The following is a 21,428-nucleotide window of genomic DNA, read 5'->3' as shown; positions in this document are numbered from 1 at the left end:
TGTGGAAATTAGTGTCAGATTTCATTTCCTGGGTTCCAAAATCAATGTGGATGGTGACTGCAGCCATGAAATTAAAAGATGCTAGCTTCTTGGAAGAATTGCTTTGACAAACCTAGACAGTATATTAAAAAGCAGAGATACCACTTCACCGACAAAGGTCCATATACTCAAAGCTAGGGTTTTTCCAGTAGTCATGTATAGATATGAGAGTTGGACAATAAAGAAGGCTGAGCACTGAAGAACTGATTCTTTTGAACTGTGGTGTTGGAGAAGAATCTTGAGAGTCCCCGGGACAACAAGGAGTTCAAACCTGAATATTCATTGGAAGGATTTATACTGAAGCTCCAATACTTTGGTGACCTGATGCGAAGAGCCAACTCATTGGAAAAGACTCTGATGCTGGGAAAGATTAAGAGTAGGAGGAGAACTGGGTGACAGGGGATGAGATGGTTGGATGGTATCACTGACTCAATGGACATGAGTTTGAGCCAACTCTGAGATATAGTGAAGGACAGGGAATCCTGGCATGCTGCAGTCCATGGGGTCACAAAGAATCAGACATGACTTAGCGACTGAACAAAAACAATAAATTACATTTCTAAAAAGCCTCATACTTAAACAGACCCCTTTCCCCATCAAACACCAAATAATGGGTAAGATATATAACAATCAAGGCTAGAGAAGCTGGAAAAACTAAGAGTTGTCTTGGAGTAAGAGTTTGGCCAGAAGGGTACTCAGATCACACATCATACCTGTCTTTAGAGTTTCAGGAAGCCCTATAAGGACAGAGAAAGAGTAAGAGGCTGGAGGTGAGACAGATATCAGGGTTCATGGACAGAGATCATGAAGACCAACTAGTGTAGGCATCAGTAACCCAGATCAAGAAGTTGAGGAACAAGGTATCAGGGAGTCATCTGAATAGAAGGACTGGGGACACCGGAAGCACACAGAAAGCTTCCCCCTGAGCCAGATTTGGTCTAAAAGTGCGAGTGAGCACAGGTGGAAGGGAAGTATAGTAGCTGAGGGTGCTGAGCATGCTTACGCTTCCCCAGAGTCAGGCCTCCCATCCACCAGATGCAGAAAATCCAACTTTGTCCACCCTCCCTCTTATGTAAGCAGATTTTTTCAGCCTGAAGTAAGATCCATGTGGTAATTATACCAAAGAGCCCTTACACAAATGAAAATACAAAAAGTGAAACTCACCAGTCAAAGCCATTGTATTCATTTGAAGATTCTATCCACGTGAAAAGTAAAAACACAGACAAGCAAAATGACGTAATCAGCCACGGGTAAAATAATCGCTCTCTCTGGGAAGAGACAGAAGGAAATCTCATTTAACTCCATTTACTTATGGTACTTCTGCAACATCTGTTTATACTCCCCAAAGGTCTACATAGTTACAGTGCAGCATTACCCTCCCCTGACTGGAGAGACCACTGTATTCTTTTAACCCTATGGAATTTTGCAAAACTTTATTTATAACATTATCCTGAACTAGAGTTGTGTGTTTATATGTTTATATCTGATGTCACAGTTTCTGCTTTGATGAAAAGGAACTTTCATTACACTTCTATGTATTTCCAATCATGGTCTCTTAACAATCATCTGTTATTTATCTACCTCTCCATGTACCAAACATATGTTCATTCACTGAGTAATTCATTCATTAATTACTCATCAGTTCCCTAATGAATAGTCACTTATCTACCCACATTTGGGGGAGAAGAGCATTAGATTAGGGAATAAGTCTTTTTTTTTTTTTTTCCAGTAGCTATTTTGTACCAGTAGCTATAATGCTAGGGACTTTACAAATTACTTACATTTAATTCTCATAAACGAGTTATACGAGTTAGGTATTGTTAATCTCATTTGGTAGAAGAAAGAATTAAAACTCAGAGAGGTTAGGTTAAATGACTCAGGGTCACACAACCAAGCAGGGAAACAGCCTGGATCTGTGAGCTCAAAACCAAGATGGAAATGATCTTTCTGGAAACGTGTACAAACTGAACCTTGAAGACAACCCTTGCACTGAAAATTGTATCACGAACTAGCCGAACAATACACCATCAAACTCTTCCCAGGACTATGACTGTATCACAAAAGTGAGAAATTTTGCCTTGCTGGGACACTGCATCCAAGCTATTAAAAATGTATAGAATAATCCCTGCCCTGTACAAATTATATGGTTATTGTGAGCACTAAGAATAAGGAAACAAAATGGTAAACAGAGTACTCCAAAATGGTGAGAGATATGATAGGTAACAAGGCACTAAACCACCACTTCTGGAGTAGGAATATGAAGAGAACAGGTTTTGACTCGGATTTATACTCACTCTCTACACAAATCATGTGTGGACTTTTAAAAATATGTATCACATAGTCACTGCCCTGCTTATAACCCTCCCAGAGCAGCCCACTCTGTAAGAATATCATCCCAACTGCCTGCCCTGGCCCAAAGGTCCTACATGATCAAGTCTTGCCCATCCCTGACCTCATTCCATTCTACATACTAACTCCATTATTGAACTCCAGACATACCGGTGTTTATGCTTCTAGAACATGATCAGATCTGTTCCCTTGTTGTTCAGTTGCTCAGTCACATCCTACTCTTTGTGACTCCTTGGACTGCAGTACACCAGACTTCCCTGTCCTTCACTATCTCCTGGAGGTTGCTCAAACTCAGGTCCATCAAGTTGATGATGCCATCCAACCATCTCATCCTCTATTGTTCCCTTCTCCTCCTGCCCTCAATCTTTCCCACCACCAGGGTCTTTTGCATTGACTTGGGTCTTTGCATCAGGCGACCAAGTATTGGAGCATCAGCATCAGTGCTTCTAATGAATACTCAGGGTTGATTTCCTTTAGGATTGACTGGTTTGATCTCCTTGCAGTCCAAGGGACTCTCAAGAGTCTTCTCCAACACCACAGTCCAAAAGCATCAATTCTTCGGTGCCCAGACATCTTTATGGTCCAACTCTCACATCCATACATGACTACTGGAAAAATGGTTTTAACTATACAGACCATTGTTGGCAAAGAGATGTCTCTGCTTTTTTAATACACTGTGAAGGTTTGCCATAGCTTTTTTCCAAGGAGCAAGTGCCTTTTAATTTCAAGGTTGCAGTCACTGTCTGCAGCAATTTTGGAGCCCAAGAAAAAAAGTCTGTCACTGTTTCCATTTTTTCCCCCATCTATTTGCCACGAAGTGATGGGACCACATGCCATAATCTTCATTTTTTGAATGTTGAGTTTTAAGACAGCTTTTTTACTCTCCTCTTTCACTCTTATCAGGAGGCTCTTTAATTCCTAAGAGTTTCACACTTCCTGGTTCCCCTGCCTGGAATATTTCTGTCCCCATGTGTATACAAGGCTGATTTGATTTTTTAATTTAAGAGATTGTTCACATGACATTGCTTAAAAGCAGTCTTCTCTAACCACGCTCCCATTTTCCAATGTATTATCTTCAAAGTTCTTATCACTATATGAAACCATCTTTCTTCATTACTGTTTATTATATAACTCATCCCTCTACAATACAAGCCACAGGAAGGCCAGAAGCCTTAGTGGTCTTACTCACTGTGGAGCACATTCAATGAACTTGTTCTTGTTGCATAAACAAATTTCCTTACTTTGATTCTCACTGCTGCCACACTTGCTCAAAAATGTTCAAAGGCTCCCCACTATTTACAGAACAAAGTTCAAACATTTTAACTTGACAAAGATGCCTCAAAATTTGATTAAAACATTCCTTTCTGACCTGATAACTTACCATTTATCACCTTATCTGCTCATAAATTCAACACCAGAAATTCACTTTTCCCTAGACACCACTATACTTCTCTAATTCTGAACTTCTGACCACCTGAATTCCTCCACCCAGAATCCCCTACACCATCATTCCTCTAAGTGGAAGATGACTTCACAAATCAGTGACTCCAAGAACAGCAAAATGATAGCTAACATTTATTGACTGCTAATTGTGTGCTGAGCCCAATTTTAAGTTTCCACACAATGCTTCTCTCCTCACAACAAACCCAACTGGTGGTTACTGTTGCTACCATCTCTATTACTCTAATGAGGAACCAGTCACTGGAATGTTAGGCAACTGGCCCAAGGTCCCACAGTAGGTAAGCTCTAGTTTGGAGATAGTCAGTGAAGAAGCCATAAATTTAATCCAGGCAGTCTTTCCCTAGAACACAAGGAATTTTCTCTTTTGCCACATGCTAGACTCCTTCCCCTGAGTAGAAATAGGGCTTTGAGAATTATCTAAGGACTTTGAGAATTATGTAGTTTAATTCCTTATCTGTAGAGGGGCTCAGAAATAGTACAAAACCAGCCCAAGGGCAGAGATGGAACAAGGACTAAAACATTGTCTCAGGCCCTGGTTCAGGGATTTTTTCCATTATACCACACTGCCTCTTCCAATGGCATCTTTCCCAGGAAGCCTCCCTTCTTTCACTCTATGTCCTTCTGTATAGCTCTCTTATGACTTACTATATCATCCTTAAGTAATAAATATCTGTTGAATCAATTTGCTCTTCTCTACTTTTGCCATTACTATGCTAATCCAGGACACCATCAGCTTTACCTTGAATATTGCTGTTGCTTTCTCTTTGAAGGCAAAGACATCTCCCTGCATTACCCTTGTACTTTTTATTGCATCTTCCATATGAAACCATTCCAAAACACAGCGTGGGCAACATTAGAAGCTTAAAATCCTTAGGGATTCTCTTTTCCCCCGATCTTAATTTAGGGACTATTTCCTACATGGCAGAAGTCAAATTCTTAAAACCACACAACATCTGTCCCATTCTCTCTCTACACTCACTTCCCATCACTTCTCCATTCATATCCTCCACTCCACCTAAATATACTAAGCTCTTTGACTCCTCCAATATCATTTCTTCTGCCATCCTCCATTCTTTCCCTATCTTTCCCTATCCATTCTTTCTGATCACTTTACACCTTCTAAATAAAGTTATTTTTGACCCATTAAACATGATGCATACTATATAGCACTTCTCTCAAGGAGAGAATACACACTTTCCCATATCTAAGAAAGTGTGGCCCGTCTCCCTCCCAACTCATATACCAAAGAGCAGCAGCAGAGTGGACGTCTAGCTTTTTTCTTCTGTTGGGCTTCCCATTTGCAACTGTAGCAGCCACTAAGGAAAGTCATATAGCATTCATAGTTGAAGTAGTATTTAATCCAAGAATTAAAGTTCTTCCATCTTCCTGTCTCTTCATTTCCAGTCTCAGTCCTGTTAACATCATCCATGGTTCACCCTTTTGCTGAAATGGTAAATAAAACAGTGAGAATCCAATAGCTTCTTCATGTTTCCTACCCTCACTATTCTACAGAAAAGTCCACCAATAATGGACAAATCTTTCAAAAGATCATAATCTAGGAAGATGAACTGGATTTGATGTAGAAGAGTAGAGCTTCATCCTATCTTTCCTACTAACTAGGTGAGTGTTTATTGCAGATATTGCACCATTCTAAGCCTGCTAAAATGGTACCATGTTCTCTACCCTAGCTAACTAATAGATGCTGAAAAAATTCAAACTAGATAATATATATGGAATGTGTTATTAAAACAGTAATATGCTCTTGCTGCCAAGTCACTTCAGTCATGTCCGACTCTGTGAGACCCCATAGACGGCAGCCCACCAGGCTCCCCCGTCTCTGGGATTCTCCAGGCAAGAACACTGGAGTGGGTTGCCATTTCCTTTTCCAATGCATGAAAGTGAAAAGTGAAAGTGAAGTCGCTCAGTCGTGTCTGACTCTTAGCGACCCCATGGACTGCAGCCTACCAGGCTCCTCCGCCATGGGATTTTCCAGGCAAGAGTACTGAAGTGGGGTGCCACTGCCTTCTCCAATATGCTCTTGAAAGGAGTACATTAAGGCTGCATATTGTCACCCTGTTTATTTAGTTTATATGCAGAGTACATCATGAGAAATGCCAGGCTGGATGAAACACAAGCTGGAATCAAGACTGCCAGAAGAAATATGAACAACCTCAGATATGCAGATGATACCATTCTAATAGCAGAAAGTTAAGAGGAACTAAAGAGCCTCTTGATGAGGGTGAAAGAGGAGACTGAAAACACTGGCTTGAAACTCAACAGTCAGGAAACTAAAATCATGGCACCGAGTCCCATCACTTCATGGCAAAAAGAAGGGGGAAAAGTGGAAATGGTGACAGATTTTATTTTCTTGATTGGATGGCATCACCGACTCAATGGACATGAGTTGAGCCAACTCCAGGAGATAGTGAAGGACAGAGAAGACTCGCATGCTGCAGTCCATGGAGTCACAAAGAATTGGACACAACATAGCAACTGAAAAACAACAATAATGACCGTGATATAACCTAAGATCTTAGAGACATGGTTGAAGTATATGAAAAAATACCATCCTTGACTAATGAGCTACTGAGACACACAAGTGTCTGCCCCTTGTTTTTCCTCCCACATGTGGCTTTTCTAGAGTTAGCTTCAATTAAGATTTATGGAATATTCAGAACAGCAATGGCTGAAATAAGTTTATTTTTGCTTTTGCCAACAAAAAAATTTCAAAGGTTTAAGGAAGAAATTATGTGGTATGTTGCTTTACAATGTCATTAGAACCCAGACATCTTTCAGTTTGCTCTTCCACTACAACACATGGCTCCTCAGGGTACAAAATGGCTGCTCAAAGTGTATCTATCATTACAAATTCCAACTAACAACAAGAAGAAAAGAACAAAGAAGGGTGCTTCCCCTTATTTTAAGGACATTTCAAGAAGTTGGGGATGACATTTCACTAACAAGGGCTTTCTTACAAGCAAAATAACAATAACTAGATATTAAGGACATCTTGACATCAATACTGCATTTTCTCATCCTTCTGTGCTCAGATAAGGCTCTCAGACATATGAACTTTCAAAGAATGTATGGATTTGGGGGAAAATTTTAATGAAATGTGGCTTCCCTGGTGGCTCATATGGTAAAGTGTCTTCCTGCAATGTGGGAGATCCGGGTTTGATCCCTGGGTTGGGAAGACTGCCTGGAGAAGGAAAAGGCAACCCACTCCAATACTCTTGCCTGAATAATTCCATGGACAGAGGAGCCTGGTTAGGCTACAGTCCATGTGGTTGCAAAGAGTTGGACATGACTGAGCAACTTCATTTTCACTTTCTTTTAATGAAACAAAAATAGTCTTAGAGATTATCCCAGGCAATTATCTCTGCCCGTGGAAACTTTGTTGTGCTCCATTTTGTTTTTTTGGAAAGGCACTCCAGTGTTGTAGCAAAAAGCAAATAGTCTGAATGTCCACTTCAGGTTAAAATGAAGTAAGAGGGCCTAGGGTAATACTTTCACATTAAGTGTTTTAAAAACTAGGCAAAATATGTAACAAAAGGTTTCACATAGTGCATAGTAGACAGTGAAGGATAGCAATCCTTGAGAGGGGAAACAGGAAGTGAGTGTTTTAATGCTCCATTTACAATCTCTATTGAGCTTCCAGGATGAAGCACAGGGTGTGAGAATACAGTGAAGCCTGGCAACATGCCAGAAATGAGCAGAAAGAAATGGGAATTGGGGAAAATAAGGGTACCTCCTGGGTCTCTCCAGTGTCTCTGACTGTATACTAATCAATGCACACTTGCAAAGAAATTACCTGAGGACAGGGAGAGAACTGCATAAAAGGAGGTGAGGAGACAATCTCCAAAGGGTCACAGTACCAACTCGGAGAAGAGCTGGTATTTCCAACAGAGCAGCAAAACCTTGTAATACACCTATAGCACCATGTAGCATACTCAGATGGGTATTGCCTGGGTGGTGGGGAAAAAATTAAGCCTACATTAAAGGCTTCTATGGTCTAACCAGACAAACTTAAAGGTAAGTTTCAAAATAATGAAAATATTATTTCCAGGTTACATAAGTTATGGAACAGATCAAGAATACTTTTTTAACATAAAAAGCAGCCAACAAAGCAAAATTCACAATGCCTAGCACCCAATGAAAATTATCAGGATTTTTCCTGATAGAGGCCTCCACGCTGGCTCAGTGTAAAGAATCCACCTGCTATTGCAGGAGATATGGGTTTGATCCCTGAACCAGGAAGATCCCACATGCCATTGGCAACTAAGCCTGTGTACCACTATTGAACCAGTGCTCTAGAGCCCAGGAGCCACAAGCGCTGAAGCCCAATCTGCAGTCCATTCTTTTGCAGCAAGAGAGGCCACCACACACACACACACACACACACACACACACACACACACACACACACACACAAAGGAGAGAAAGAGAGAAACCACCTCAATGAGAAACCTACACACTACAACTAGAGAGTAGCTTGCTAGAGAAAAGCCCAGGCAGCAACAAAGATCCAGTAGAGCCAAAAATAAATACATAATTTAAAAAAAAAAAAGCAAAAATTCACAATCCCTAAATAAGAAAAAAATCAATCAACAACAACAACTCAGAAACGTCTCAAATGACAGACTTAGTAGGCAAGGACATTAAAATGTCATTACAATTGTATCCCATGTTCAAGACAGCAGAAGAAGGTGCATATTTGAAGGAAATACATGATTTTTTTTTTGCAAACATCAACAAGTGTTATTTATTTCACTGATATTTATAATACTTATTCTTTGCAAAATAGTTCTTTAAAAAGATGTAGACTGAACTTCTAGAAATGAAAGATGTAACATGTGAGACAAAAAATACACTGCTAAGATTAAGAGGAGACTGTAGAAAAAAAGATTAGAAACTTGAGAATTTGAAAAAAAGAAGAGAAACTGTGACTTGCAGAACAACTTTAGCATTCTAATATAAATGTGACTGGAGTTGCTGAAAGAGAGGAGGGGACAAAGTAAGGAACAAAAAATATTTGAACAAATTACTATCTTCCAAAGTTGAAAAAATTATAAACCCACAGACCAAGAAGCACCACAAACCTCATAGAAAAGGCACATACAAAAAATAAAACACATCCTAATCAAGATGCTTAAAAACACTGATAAAAAGAAAATCTCAAAGAATGACTCTTGTACATTCTTTCAAAAAAATGAGTTCTCTTTAAAAAAAAAATGTGAAGCCAGAGAACAGTAGAGTAACATCTTTAAAGAACTGAAGAAATTATTTTATAAAATGTTAAAACAGAATTTAGCACTCTGCAAAAAGAGTTCTAAAAAAGATAGTAAAATAAAGATCTTTTCAGCTATTCAAAAGTAGAAAGACAGAACTTCTATTAAAAGAAGCAAAGTCTTAAAGACTTTCAACTAAAATCTTTAAGAAAGACTTCCAGTAGTTAAAGAAAGTCTTTCAGTAAGAATGAAAAAGAAACTAGATGGAAATGCACATTTAAAGAAAGGAATGGGGTGCCCTGGAAGTATTAAATATATAGGTAGTATACAAAAATGATTTTTTTATTTATAAAATCTATTTAGAGGATAACAATGTTTGAAGGAACAAGTATAAACAATGAATCCTGCAGCTTAAAACAACTGTAGAAGTAAAGTGTATGACAGTAATACTTCAAAGGCCAGAAGTAAGGAAATGAAAGTGTACTGTTTGTTGTACAGTTCTCTACTACATGTGAAGTGGTATAATACTACTTGAAGGTAGACTTGGATAAGTTAAAGACATACACTATAAACTTCCAAAAGATCTGGCCACCTGATGTGAAGAACTGACTCATTGGAAAAGACCCTTATGCTGGGAAAGACTGAAGGCAAGAGGAGAAGGAATGACAGAAGATGAGATGGTTGCATGGCATACCAACTCAATGGACATGAGTTTGAGCAAGCTTCGGGAGTTGGTGGTGGACAGGGAAGCCTGGCGTGATACAGTCCACGGGGTCGCAAAGAGTCAGACATGACTGAATGACTGAACTGAACTGACATAATATAATAATCCAACAAATGAGATAAAATTAAGTCATAAATGAAGCAAATACCAAATTTAAACCTCAAAATAATAAATGCCAGATTTAAACCTAAATGTTATCAGTAATGCCATTTAATGTAATGAATTAAAAGCTTCAAATAACAACTGTCTAACTGGATTAAAAGAACAATAATCATATACACTTTAGAAGAGCTTGGTTTGTTGAGATAGGATGTTAAAAAAAAAAAAAAAACATAAAACTTGTGTATGTATCTGTGCTTCATCACCAGGATAATGTCATGTACCAATCAAGGACAAAAACCCCACTCATATACAATCCTAAGAATTTATTGCTTATACATTTGAGTTGACTGACTATTCATGTCAGGGAGTATTTGACGGGAGGATTCCCACGTGCTGTCTCTCATGAGTCCTTTGTCCCTCTTCAAGCGGAACAGCACGCTGCTCCCAGGGACTGAGGTCATTGTGTGAGGCAGACTTGGGTCTCCTTTAGTAAACATTCTCTTTTTGACAAAATTGCTTAGTCTTGCTCCCCCTTCATGAGATATGGATTGTCTCCTGACCTTGTGACTAACATTACTCCTTGTTCCCTTGGGAACCGTTGCAGTATGTTTGGTTTGCTGAACTCCATCATTCCTGAAAGAAGTTTCTTGTACTGCAGCCTGTATATACTCATAGAAAAATCATTAAAGCACCTTTGTTCCATTAGAGCTTAGGTCCCCGGGTCTTTTTTTGTCTCTCTCTCTCTTCTCTCTTTACTTTCTTATCGTCGTCTCTGTACCACCAGGTTCCGGTCCATTAGAGGACCCCAACAAATGGTGCCCGAACAGGGACACTGGTATATGTGGCATATCGGGCGGAGTGACTCAGGGACATATTGAGGTCAGTAAGTACTAAGGCATGGGTCAAATGGCTGGAAAGCCCCATCATTTTTCTACTTTACTTCACCACTTCTTTACAGTTCAGGGACTTCTGGTTTCACGCCAATGAATAGAGGCTTGCCTTCAAACAGTAGTTGAACATAATCCTTAGTTTCCTCATAAATGCAGTTTTGACTTATAAATATGGCTCCGGGTCAAAGAAAATGTTAAATGAGCAGCCAAACAAGGAAAAACTATTCCAATTGATCTCTAGCCCCTATGCGCTCTTATTAAGCTGTGTAATTCTGCCATTTAAAGGTATATTCTAGCCCTTCCAATATTCAGCAACAGACAAAACACTTATTATAAACATATAAATTAAATGATTAAACTTTACAAAAGGCTCAATTAAAACAATACAAAATATCTCAGAATTTTCTTACTAGCCCTGCCCTGGCTGATTCAAATGCTTCTCCTCTGCCAACAGGCGAAACTCCAAAAGTCTCTTTGTTTGAACCTAATGATAAGTTACATTTATTTTTAAGCTAGACTAGAAGCTGCTATTTCCTGTATTGCAACTGGAGAAGAAACCAAAAAACAGCTAGAGAAATTACTTGCTTATGAGAATGCATATCAGAAATGTCAAAGAGCTATAGCTGCAATTTGTCAGACTAGGATTATTATTATTTAAAGGCTTGTCACAATCTAGGATCAAAAACTTAAAAGATGCAAATACTAGCTGAAACAATGCTACAACCTTTTAAAAAGAGAAATGAAGGATGCTTTACATGTGGAGATAAGAAACCGTTTAAAAAGGGACTGCCCTAAGAAGGCTAATAAAAAGCTTCCAAAAATTTGCCCTTGCTGCCACAGAGGAATGCACTGGGCCAAAGACAGTAAATTTAAATTTGATATTGAAGGAAAACCTATTCCAAGAAACTCCAAAGAGGGGACCTCCCAGGTCACCTACAACAAAAAAGAGGGGCAAATTCTATCTTTTCCCTCAAACCCTCAACGTCCAGCAGTGCTGCCATTAATATACCAGCCCTAAATGATTTTTTCCTTTACCCTTAAGCAGTCCCTTCTAGAGTACATACTGGAGTTTTTGGACCCCTGCCCCCACAAACCTTCAGGCTTTTACAGGGCTGATCTAATTTGGCTTTTAAAGGAATTAGTGTTCAGCGTGGAATAATTGATTCAAATTATAAAGGAGAAATTCAAATTATGATGTCAGCTCAGATTCTATGGCAATTCAAAAGGGGGGACAAAATTGTTCAATTACTTCTTTTGCCTTACACTTCTATTAACTCCTCTACTAATGTACGGAGAGGCAATTTGGAAATACAGATCAAAAACAATTCCTATGTACATCATTGTTATTTAATTATGTCCGACCAAATATAAATATCAAAATTAATGGTAAAATATTTTCTGGACCCCTCAGCACTGGGTCTAATATTATCATTTCCAAACTATTTTGGCCCAAATCCTGACCTATACAAAAGGTCTCTTGCCAAATTGCAGGAATTTCTCAAGCCAAAGTACAATAAATTTATCAAAATATTCAAATCTACACATATGATAGACCAAAAGGCCAAACTACAACATTAAGACCTTATGTGATAGATGCACCCTTAATCTAATAGGAAGGGACTTACTTATGCAATGGCAAACTCAGATATACATTCCACATTTTTCCTAGGGGCCACTGCTCATTTTACAAACAAAACAGTTATTAAAATAACTGAGAAAATTTATGAGCCTATTTAGACAAAGCAATGGCCCCTTACGAAAGAAAAATTACAAGCTACTAAAGAACTTATAAACACACAATTAAAATGGAAGCATATTTAAGAATCTTGCTCTTTTTGGAACCCTCCTACTTTTGTTATACAAAGGAAATATAACAAACGGTGTCTCTTAACAGAGTTTAAAAAAGTTAATTCTTTTTTGAAACCTATGGGTGCACTGCAACCAGAGATCCCATCACCTATTACTGTTCCTCAAAATTGGCACATTATTATTACTGATTCACAAGATTGATTTTTTAATATGCCTTTACACCCTTTAGACCGGGAGAGACTAACTTTCTCTCTCCCTTATCCTAATCATATCAGGCCTCATAAAAGATTTCAGTAGACTATGTTACCTCAAGGTATGCTTAAAAGTCCTGCTACTGCTTCTGCTAAGTCACTTCAGTCGTGTCCTACTCTATGCGACCCCATAGATGTCAGCCCACCAGGCTCCCCTATCCCTGAGATTCTCCAGACAAGAGTACTGAAATAGGGTTCCATTGCCGTCTCCATAACAGTCCTAGCATTTATCAAAATTTTGCAGCCAAGGCTTTACGTCCTATGTGACAAAAATTCCCTCATGCATATATCATTAATAATACACAATAGCAACAAAACTGAGAAAGGATATTTTTGACACTGAATGGCTATGATATACTTTAGACTCCAGTGAAAACTGATGAAAATAATATCTTTATTGAAATTGCAAAACCGGTACTTCTTGCACGTGCAGTTAGGAAAAGGTTAAATTGTTAAAATACTTTTTTGGAGCTCCAGTTCTGCCTGGGAAACAAAAATAGGCCTAAGAAAAAACCTTAAGTTAACTCTTATCATGTCCTTGGCATACGCAGCCCACTCTATCTAGGACTCCAGCAATCAGCAAATTGGTGGAGCTCAAAATATATAAATAAACAAAAAGATATTTTAAATTTCATAAGGGGAACTATGTCTATGTATCTAAAATTATCTATGTCTCAATGTATGTTTTTGTTTTTGGATAATATAAAGTTTAATAAGCTCTATTTAAATTCAACTTCACATGAACTGAAAAATATTCAATATCAAATATAATGTTTATTTAAATATAATTTAAATATAATTATTTGTTAATCTAATAGGGACATGTCTTAAGTCATCAACATTATATAATACATTTGTTATGCCTTGGTTTAAGGTAAACTAAACTTGTCAAGAAAAAGGTAACTCTTAATATATATATATATAAATATATAGGTGAGGTGAAAACTTTTAGATAAGCTCTATTAAAAATAATTCTATTTTTGATAAAATAATCTATTATTATAATCTAAAACAATCTCTTAGGATTAGAGTGACTTAGGTTGCTGGAGTTGTGCTGAACTAAGTAGTAGAAGTTTGTTGGATGGCTGGGTCATTTCCAAATGAATTAGTATTTTAAAGCGTTAATTGCTGAACACTGGCTTACTCTTACAAGGGGATTTTCTTGCAGAAGAGCTGAAGAGATTTTGAGCTGATAATGAATATAAATATATATTTGTACTGGAATGGATGTATATACAATATAATATGATTTGATAAATATGTTCAACAGTCTATAAAATACTAACATACAAGACATTTCATAGTTGCTAAAGAAAAATAGAAAGATATAAGAAATGGCAAATAAAATGATGAATACAAAAATATTAAAAAGGCTTATGACAAATGAAAGAAAATTTTATGGCAAATAAATGTAACTCATTGTCCTGAACTTTCTTCCTCTTCCTTCTTACATGTCTCGATCAATACAAATTCTTCTTTTCTGGGGCAACACCTCTCCAAGGTAAAACTACACAACATGTTATAACCCACCTATCAACTTACTTCGTGATAATGAGAACACCTAATTCTATAAAAATAGACAATGGCTCTGTCTATATTTCTAGGCAGTTCAAACAATTTTTACATTCATTCTCTATTAAACAGATTACAGACATTCCTTATAATCCACAAACACAAGACATAATTAAACAAATACATTACACATTGTAACTGCAAATAAAAAATTAAATAAGAGGAAATACACAGGAACACTTTTATCTTCCTTATCCAGAACAAACTTTACTAGATTCTAATGCAATATATTCTTTAAGCCTATAACTATTATTAATATAACTTTATTTCTGTTTCCAATCTGTAAGATTCTTAAAACAAAACATCAACTTCAATGCCTATTTCACAATACAAAACAAAAACAACATAAAAAAAGACACCATTCCCCAAATAAATTATTTGTTCCTAAGAATATCAAAAATGTAAAATATTCACTTTCTTTTCAGGTCTGTCTTGAAAGTATAATCACCTTCTTTAACACACTGAACAGAGAGATTCAACAGTTGCTAAGCTGCATTTCTTTTTCAAGGACAAGGTCAAATATATTTGGATGTGAGCAACATTTCATTTGTCAAGTTGTTCTGCATCACCTTTTCAATAATTTCACTTAGGAAAAAATATTTAAATGGTTACTCCTAATCCTTTGCCCCAAATAACACAAACCACTTAAAACACAGTCAGATCCCATTTCTTTTTATATCAGGAAAAATGTATACACTGTATGAAGAGAAAATCAACCCATTAATTCAAAACCACAGCCAAATACCAGTCCCAAACAGATTTCTGAATGATTTTTTTCTTTTGGACTGAAATATTTCCTAAGAATGTTTTCATCATTAACGCTTTCCTTTCTTTTTATAACTATTGTTAATATAACCTTGTTTTAAATTTTTAAACTTACCACAAAGAGATGTTTTGACAAAAACAAAAAACAAAGAAAAAAAAAAAGTTTTGAAACATTAAAGGACACCTCCTTTCCTTTGCCCATTTGATATCAAGATAGGTTAACTAATCAATGGAAATCTAAGAAACTAATCTTACAGGGAAAGGGGTATACTTCTATTTCTCCAGATGGATCCAACGAGTTCACATGACTTCCTCTTCAGAAGATTCAACCTAAGGGGGCCCCCAGCATTCAGACTAGAGATGAAACAGCAAAAAACCCAGGAAGAAAGAATTCCAATACAAGCCATGGTGACTTTAAAAATCTCCAAATAATGCCGCACTCAACGTCATCGACCTAAGATAAAAACCCTTACTAATCAAACTGAAAATCTGATTTCTCAGCAGGGAATGCCTCAGAATCCTGAAAATATTTTTCTTTGCTATGCTTGCTTTGCTTGCTTTTGCTTCCCCTGCTCAGGCTGACTTGATTTATCATACTTATTGGGCTTATATACCTAACCCCCCTTTTTTATTGTAGGTTATAAAATGGACAGATATAGGACCAATCATATCCACTAATGAGTCAACACATATGCCTCCTCCTTGGAACTTGGAGGGGCCCTCTCATCCTGAAGAAAAAGAAAAACTAATATCTTTCTAGGTTATGAAATCCTTCCTTTGTGTATGGGCACAAGAGAATTATGCATAAACGTTAGCAGACAAACTTAGGCCTTCCCCCTGCCTCCAAAAAAGGACTTTCTGATGCTTCTTGGATTACTTACTGCCCTTTCTTTGTCCATGAATCATATTTATACTACTAAAACTTTAGGAAAAGAATTAAAGAAAAAACAAAGGGTTTATGCAAAGGATTTACTAATAAGAACTTTAAATATATTCCTGTTCATTAAGACAAATGTCAGGTCAAATCAGGAAAATTAATGTTGACAGCTAATCATACAATTGTCAATTGGGGACCCCATAGTATGTGGTTACTGAACTGCTCAGATGATATTAACAATACTATGTATGATTATATTACTCAAGTAACATGGAAGGTTACTAATACTACAACGGAACATTACCATGACAGAGGACTTCTTGGCTAGCTTAACGATGGAATGGCCCCCACCTTGTCCTCTAATCATCCTTGATAAACAGACTGGGCCTAAACAATGGGACATCTGAAAACTTGCTGCAAACACCGAAGAACTTGGGACTTGGACCAGACATTTCACAGGGACCAATCATAGCTATAGCAATTATTTCTTTCACGATAATCAATCATATTTTATACAAGCCTATGTTCCACTCCTTTTTGCTATAGCTATAGGAAATTTACAATTCAATAAGACTTTACATTCTGTAACTTGCATAAATTGTAAATTATATACTTGTCTTAACTCCTCTATTTCCTTAAAAAATGACTCCCTTTTGATTCTCCGATTTCAACATAATCTATGGTTACCAATAAATCTCCAATGGCCCTAGGAAGAAAGTCCCAAGGCTAGACTTGCTTCCCAGTTATTTACTAAATTGCTCTAGCGATCTAAACGATTCACTGGATGGCTGATTTTTGGCATTATAGGATTAATAACTATTTGCACCATTACTGCCATCACTAGCGTTACTTTACAAACCTCAATTCAAACACATAATTTTATCCAAAATTGGACTAAAGATGCTCATACTATGTGGGCCACTCAGGCTCAAATAGATGAGGATATTCAAGAAGAAATACATGAACTGAGAACAGCCATCAAATGGGCTGGAGATCAATGAACAGATGTACAAAAACAGATGATGCTAAAATGTGATTGAAATTCTACTCAATTTTATGTTACTCCTGTTCATTTCTATAATAGTGGCTACAACTGGAAACAAATCAAGTTTCATTTACAAAACATACATGATAATGCCTTTATGAATATACAGTTATTACAAAAAAGAAATATGTGAAACCTTTTCTAATAATCTGCCCTCTTCCACTAGTATGGGAACTTTAGCTAAACAATTAGCTGATCAATTATCTGGGCTAGACCCACATGGATGGTTTCAAAGCCTTACTCATAGCATTGGGTCTAGAACCATAATTTTGGTAATTGTCTTAACAATTATATTTTTTGTCTACCGTTGCCTTCATGCAAAGATTGTCAAAATTAAACAAACTCTGATGGCCAGAACTCTTCTTACAAATATTATAAATAAATAAGGGGGAACTGTCAGGGAGTGTTTGACAGGAAGATGCCTACGTGCTGTCTCTCATGAGTCCTTTGTCCCTCTTCAAGCGGAACAGCACACTGCTCCCAGGGACTGAGGTCACTGTGTGAGGCAGACTTGGGTCTCCTTTAGTAAACATTCTCTTTTTGACAAAATTGCTTAGTCTTGCTCCCCCTTCATGAGATATGGATTGTCTCCTGACCTTGTGACTAGGATTACCCCTTGTTCCCTTGGTAACGGTTACTGTATGTTTGGTTTGCTGAACTCCATCATTCCCGAAAGAAGTTTCTTGTACTGCAGCCTGTATATACTCATAGAAAAATCATTAAAGCACCTTTGTTCCATTAGAGCTTAGGTCCCCGGGTCTTTTTTTGTCTCTCTCTCTCTGTCTCTTTTTACTTTCTTATCGTCGTCTCCGTACCACCAGGTTCTGGTCCATTAAAGGACCCCAACATATTCATCCTGCTTTTCTAGACTGGCCTAAGCTAATATGACCAGACAACTCTGCTCCAGGTGGCCTGAGTATATTCTAATGGTGATGGAACTTGTCCAAGAGAACAAGTCCCAAGGTACAAGCCAAATTCAACCTTTTGCTCTAAGGGATAACTTCATGTCAAAGTCAAAAGCAAAACATACATATCAACTTATGGTAGGAAGCAAATGTGAATTTGAATAGCAAAGAGTATGAAGCAAAGGCTGTAACTAAAGGAAGGGTGAGAATTGGGAACAAATGACATCATGTATCTCACTGGTTTACCAGCATATCAAAAAACCTTGAGGGAAAGAAACATTAGTAGAGACAAAGAAGGACATTTTTCATATATATGTATCCAATCACCTAGCCTCTAGAGGAAATATACCTAAGTTCACAATAATACTGGGAGATTTAGCACACTTCTCTCAATAAAGGATATAATAAGCAGACAAAAATTCTGTAAGAATTCTGAAGATTTAACAACTCTACTAATAAACTAGTTTTACCATTTATAGAATAATGTACTCAATATTTGCAGTATGTATATTCTTCTCCAATGAAAATGGAGCATTTATCAACAGTGATCACATACTGAGCCACACAACTGATTGTGTTAAACATCTAAGAATTGAAATTGAAACTATGTCCCATAGGGTTAAAAAAAAAAAAAAAAAGCCACCCTGAAACTATGCACCATAAGATTACCAGAAACTGGTGAGTAACAGAAACACTTAAGCTTGTCTTACAGATCAGCAGATAATGGAACATCTTGTTTTTAAAAACTCTCTGCTTATAGCCTGCCTTCAATGAGCAAGTTTCCTTAATTATTTCTTGCAGAATGGATACTCTTCAAGCTTCACATAGCTTAGGAACTTAAGAGTCAGTTCTTGCCCAATTTGAGTCAGCTTGACTATTCAGGACCACCAACCCTAAAATTGTGCATGTACAAGTGTCCAGTGGGTGACCTTTTGACTTCAAAAGGCCACAAACTTAACCATATAATCATGCTAAACTGCCTCCACTTATGAACATGTATCCCATGAAGAAGAATGTAACTCAGATACATCTACACAGAAGACCAGTTACCTCACCTTTTCCACACCTCTGATCACCTTTTCCCATGCAAGACCACCCTACTTTTTTATCCCATAAACATCCAAAGCCCCACACTTTCAGGAAGCTGGATTTAAGATTTATTTTCCCAGCTCTGAGATGTAGTCTCTGTTGCAAACCTCAGCATCTTAGTGTTTGGTTTCCAACATATCAGGCAAATGATTCTGTAACAAAGTTGGTAATCAGTCAGGAGGTATGTGCAGATGGACTTTTTGCCCATAGTTTATTAGTGGCTTTCTGGTATTGAGCAAGCAAGCTCAATGAGCCCAACAGATGGATAAGCCCAAGCAGCTGCCTGGTCCACTGGGTCCAGGGACCACTCCCTGGACTTCCGCGGGCATGGGGCCATTGACCTTTGGCACATAATTTTGCTTTACAGCTAAGAAATAATTTGTGGGTCTGAAAGACACTTTTGGGTGGGTAAGCTCAGTAAAATTTACCAGGGAAGACCCATTAAAAATTACCTATGCCTAAACTGTCTAAATCATGAGTTAGAGGTCCTGCTGGTGGGAATTCGGCAGAATCATGGGATAGAGGTACACACTAATAGATACAAAATGTTTTAGGTACTGAGATAATCTAAACCTGGATTAATATCCTGGGCTTTTGGCTTCTAGTTTTATTTTTGGCCCTATTTGTCTTGTCTATGTCTGATCACCTTATTTGTTAATAATTGGCTATATAGGGGCTATGAAATTGGAAAGATTTGCATTGTTAATAAAATAAAGCTAAAAGAAAATGAGATATTTGGCTTGTAAAGCCTACCAGCTCTCAGACAGGCAGTGACCTACTGGAATTCCAGTTGATTCATGAACATGGAGCCAATTGGCATGGAACCAGTATTTGCAAGTACTTATTTAACTGAGAACTGAAGGAAACCTTACTCTAAAATGGCCAAGATGGGAGGGGATCCTTTGACATTTAAATACTTGGATTTTTTGCATATGCCATTAAAGAAGCTGCCTTGATAAAATATCTTTTCAAAATTCTGATCCTGAAGGAAGAAAAACATTCCTAGGAAAAGGCTTAAAGTTATCACCCTATCATGTTGTTGAAATGCAAACACAGTCCACAAAGCCAGAGATTCAGTTCAGTTCAATTGCTCAGTCTTATCTGACTCTTTGCAACTCCATGGACTGCAGCAGGCCAGGCCTCCATGTCCATCATCAATTCCCAGAGTTTACTCAAATTACTGTCCATTGACGGTGATGCCATCCAAACATCTCATCCTCTGTTGTCCCCTTCCCCGCCTGCCTTCAATCTTTCCCACAATCAGGGTCTTTTCTAATGAGACAGTTCTTTGCATCCGGTGGCCAAAGCTTCAGCATCAGTCCTTCCAATGAACACCCAGGACTGATCTCCTTTAGGATGCACTGGTTGGATCTCCTTGCCGTCCGAGGGACTCTCAAGAGTCTTCTCTAACACCACAGTTCAAAAGCATCAATTTTTCAGTGCTCAGCTTTCTTCACAGTCCAACTCTCACATCCATACATGACCACTGGAAAAACTATAGCCTTGACTAGATGAACCTTTGTTGGCAAAGTAATGTCTCCGCTTTTTAATATGCTATCTAGGTTGGTGATAACTTTCCTTCCAAGGAGTAAGCGTCTTTTAATTTCATGGCTGCAATCACCATCTGCAGTGATTTTGGAGCCCAGAAAATTAAAGCCCGACACTGCTTCCACTGTTTCCCCATCTATTTCCCATGAAGTGATGGGACCAGTGAGTGCCATGATCTTAATGTTGAGCTTTAAGCCAACTTTTTCACCCTCCTCTTTCACTTTCATCAAGAGGCTTTTTAGTTCCTCTTCACTTTCTGTCATAAGGGTGGTGTCATCTGCATATCTGAGGTGACTGATATTTCTCCCAGCAATCTTGATTCCAGCTTGTGCTTCTTCCATCCAGCCCAGTGTTTCTCATGATGTACTCTGCATATAAGTTAAATAAGCAGGGTGACAATACACAGTCTTGACGTACTCCCTTTCCTATTTGGAACCAGTTGTTTCATGTCCAGTTCTAACTATTGCTTCCTGACTTGCATACAGGTTTCTCAAGAGGCAGGTCAGGTGGTCTGGTATTCCCATCTCTTTCAGAATTTTCCACAGGTTATTGTGATCCACACAGTCAAAGGCTTTGGCATAGTCAATAAAGCAGAAATAGATGTATTTCTGGAACTCTCTTGCATTTTCGATGATCCAATGGATGTTGGCAATTTGATCTCTGGTTCCTCTGCCTTTTCTAAAACCAGCTTGAACATCTGCAAGTTCACAGTTCACGTATTGCTGAAGCCTGGCTTAGAAAATTTTGAGCATCGCTTTACTAGCATGTGAGATG

The 21,428-nt window shown here is 37.8% G+C and overlaps 1 protein-coding gene across 7 annotated transcripts in view; it reads right to left on the bottom strand.

Moving 5' to 3' along the window:
• Positions 1-21,428, bottom strand: part of LOC110123029 (glycerophosphodiester phosphodiesterase domain-containing protein 4-like) — a 162,815-nt gene that overhangs the window by 82,301 nt on the left and 59,086 nt on the right. For all 7 annotated transcript variants that reach the window (XM_070457264.1, XM_070457266.1, XM_070457265.1 and 4 more), the window contains 2 exons: positions 5,093-5,292; positions 1,204-1,307 (listed from right to left, as the gene is read on the bottom strand). In XM_070457264.1, coding sequence (XP_070313365.1) covers positions 1,204-1,307; positions 5,093-5,278 — 290 coding nt within the window. In that variant the 5' untranslated portion in view covers positions 5,279-5,292. The remainder of the gene's footprint in view (positions 1-1,203; positions 1,308-5,092; positions 5,293-21,428) is intronic.

This window comes from Odocoileus virginianus, chromosome 28 (genome assembly GCF_023699985.2).
Source record: "Odocoileus virginianus isolate 20LAN1187 ecotype Illinois chromosome 28, Ovbor_1.2, whole genome shotgun sequence".
NCBI classification, from domain to species: domain Eukaryota; kingdom Metazoa; phylum Chordata; class Mammalia; order Artiodactyla; family Cervidae; genus Odocoileus; species Odocoileus virginianus.
Note: the sequence above shows the minus strand (reverse complement) of the source record. Positions and strands in the feature narration are given on the sequence as shown.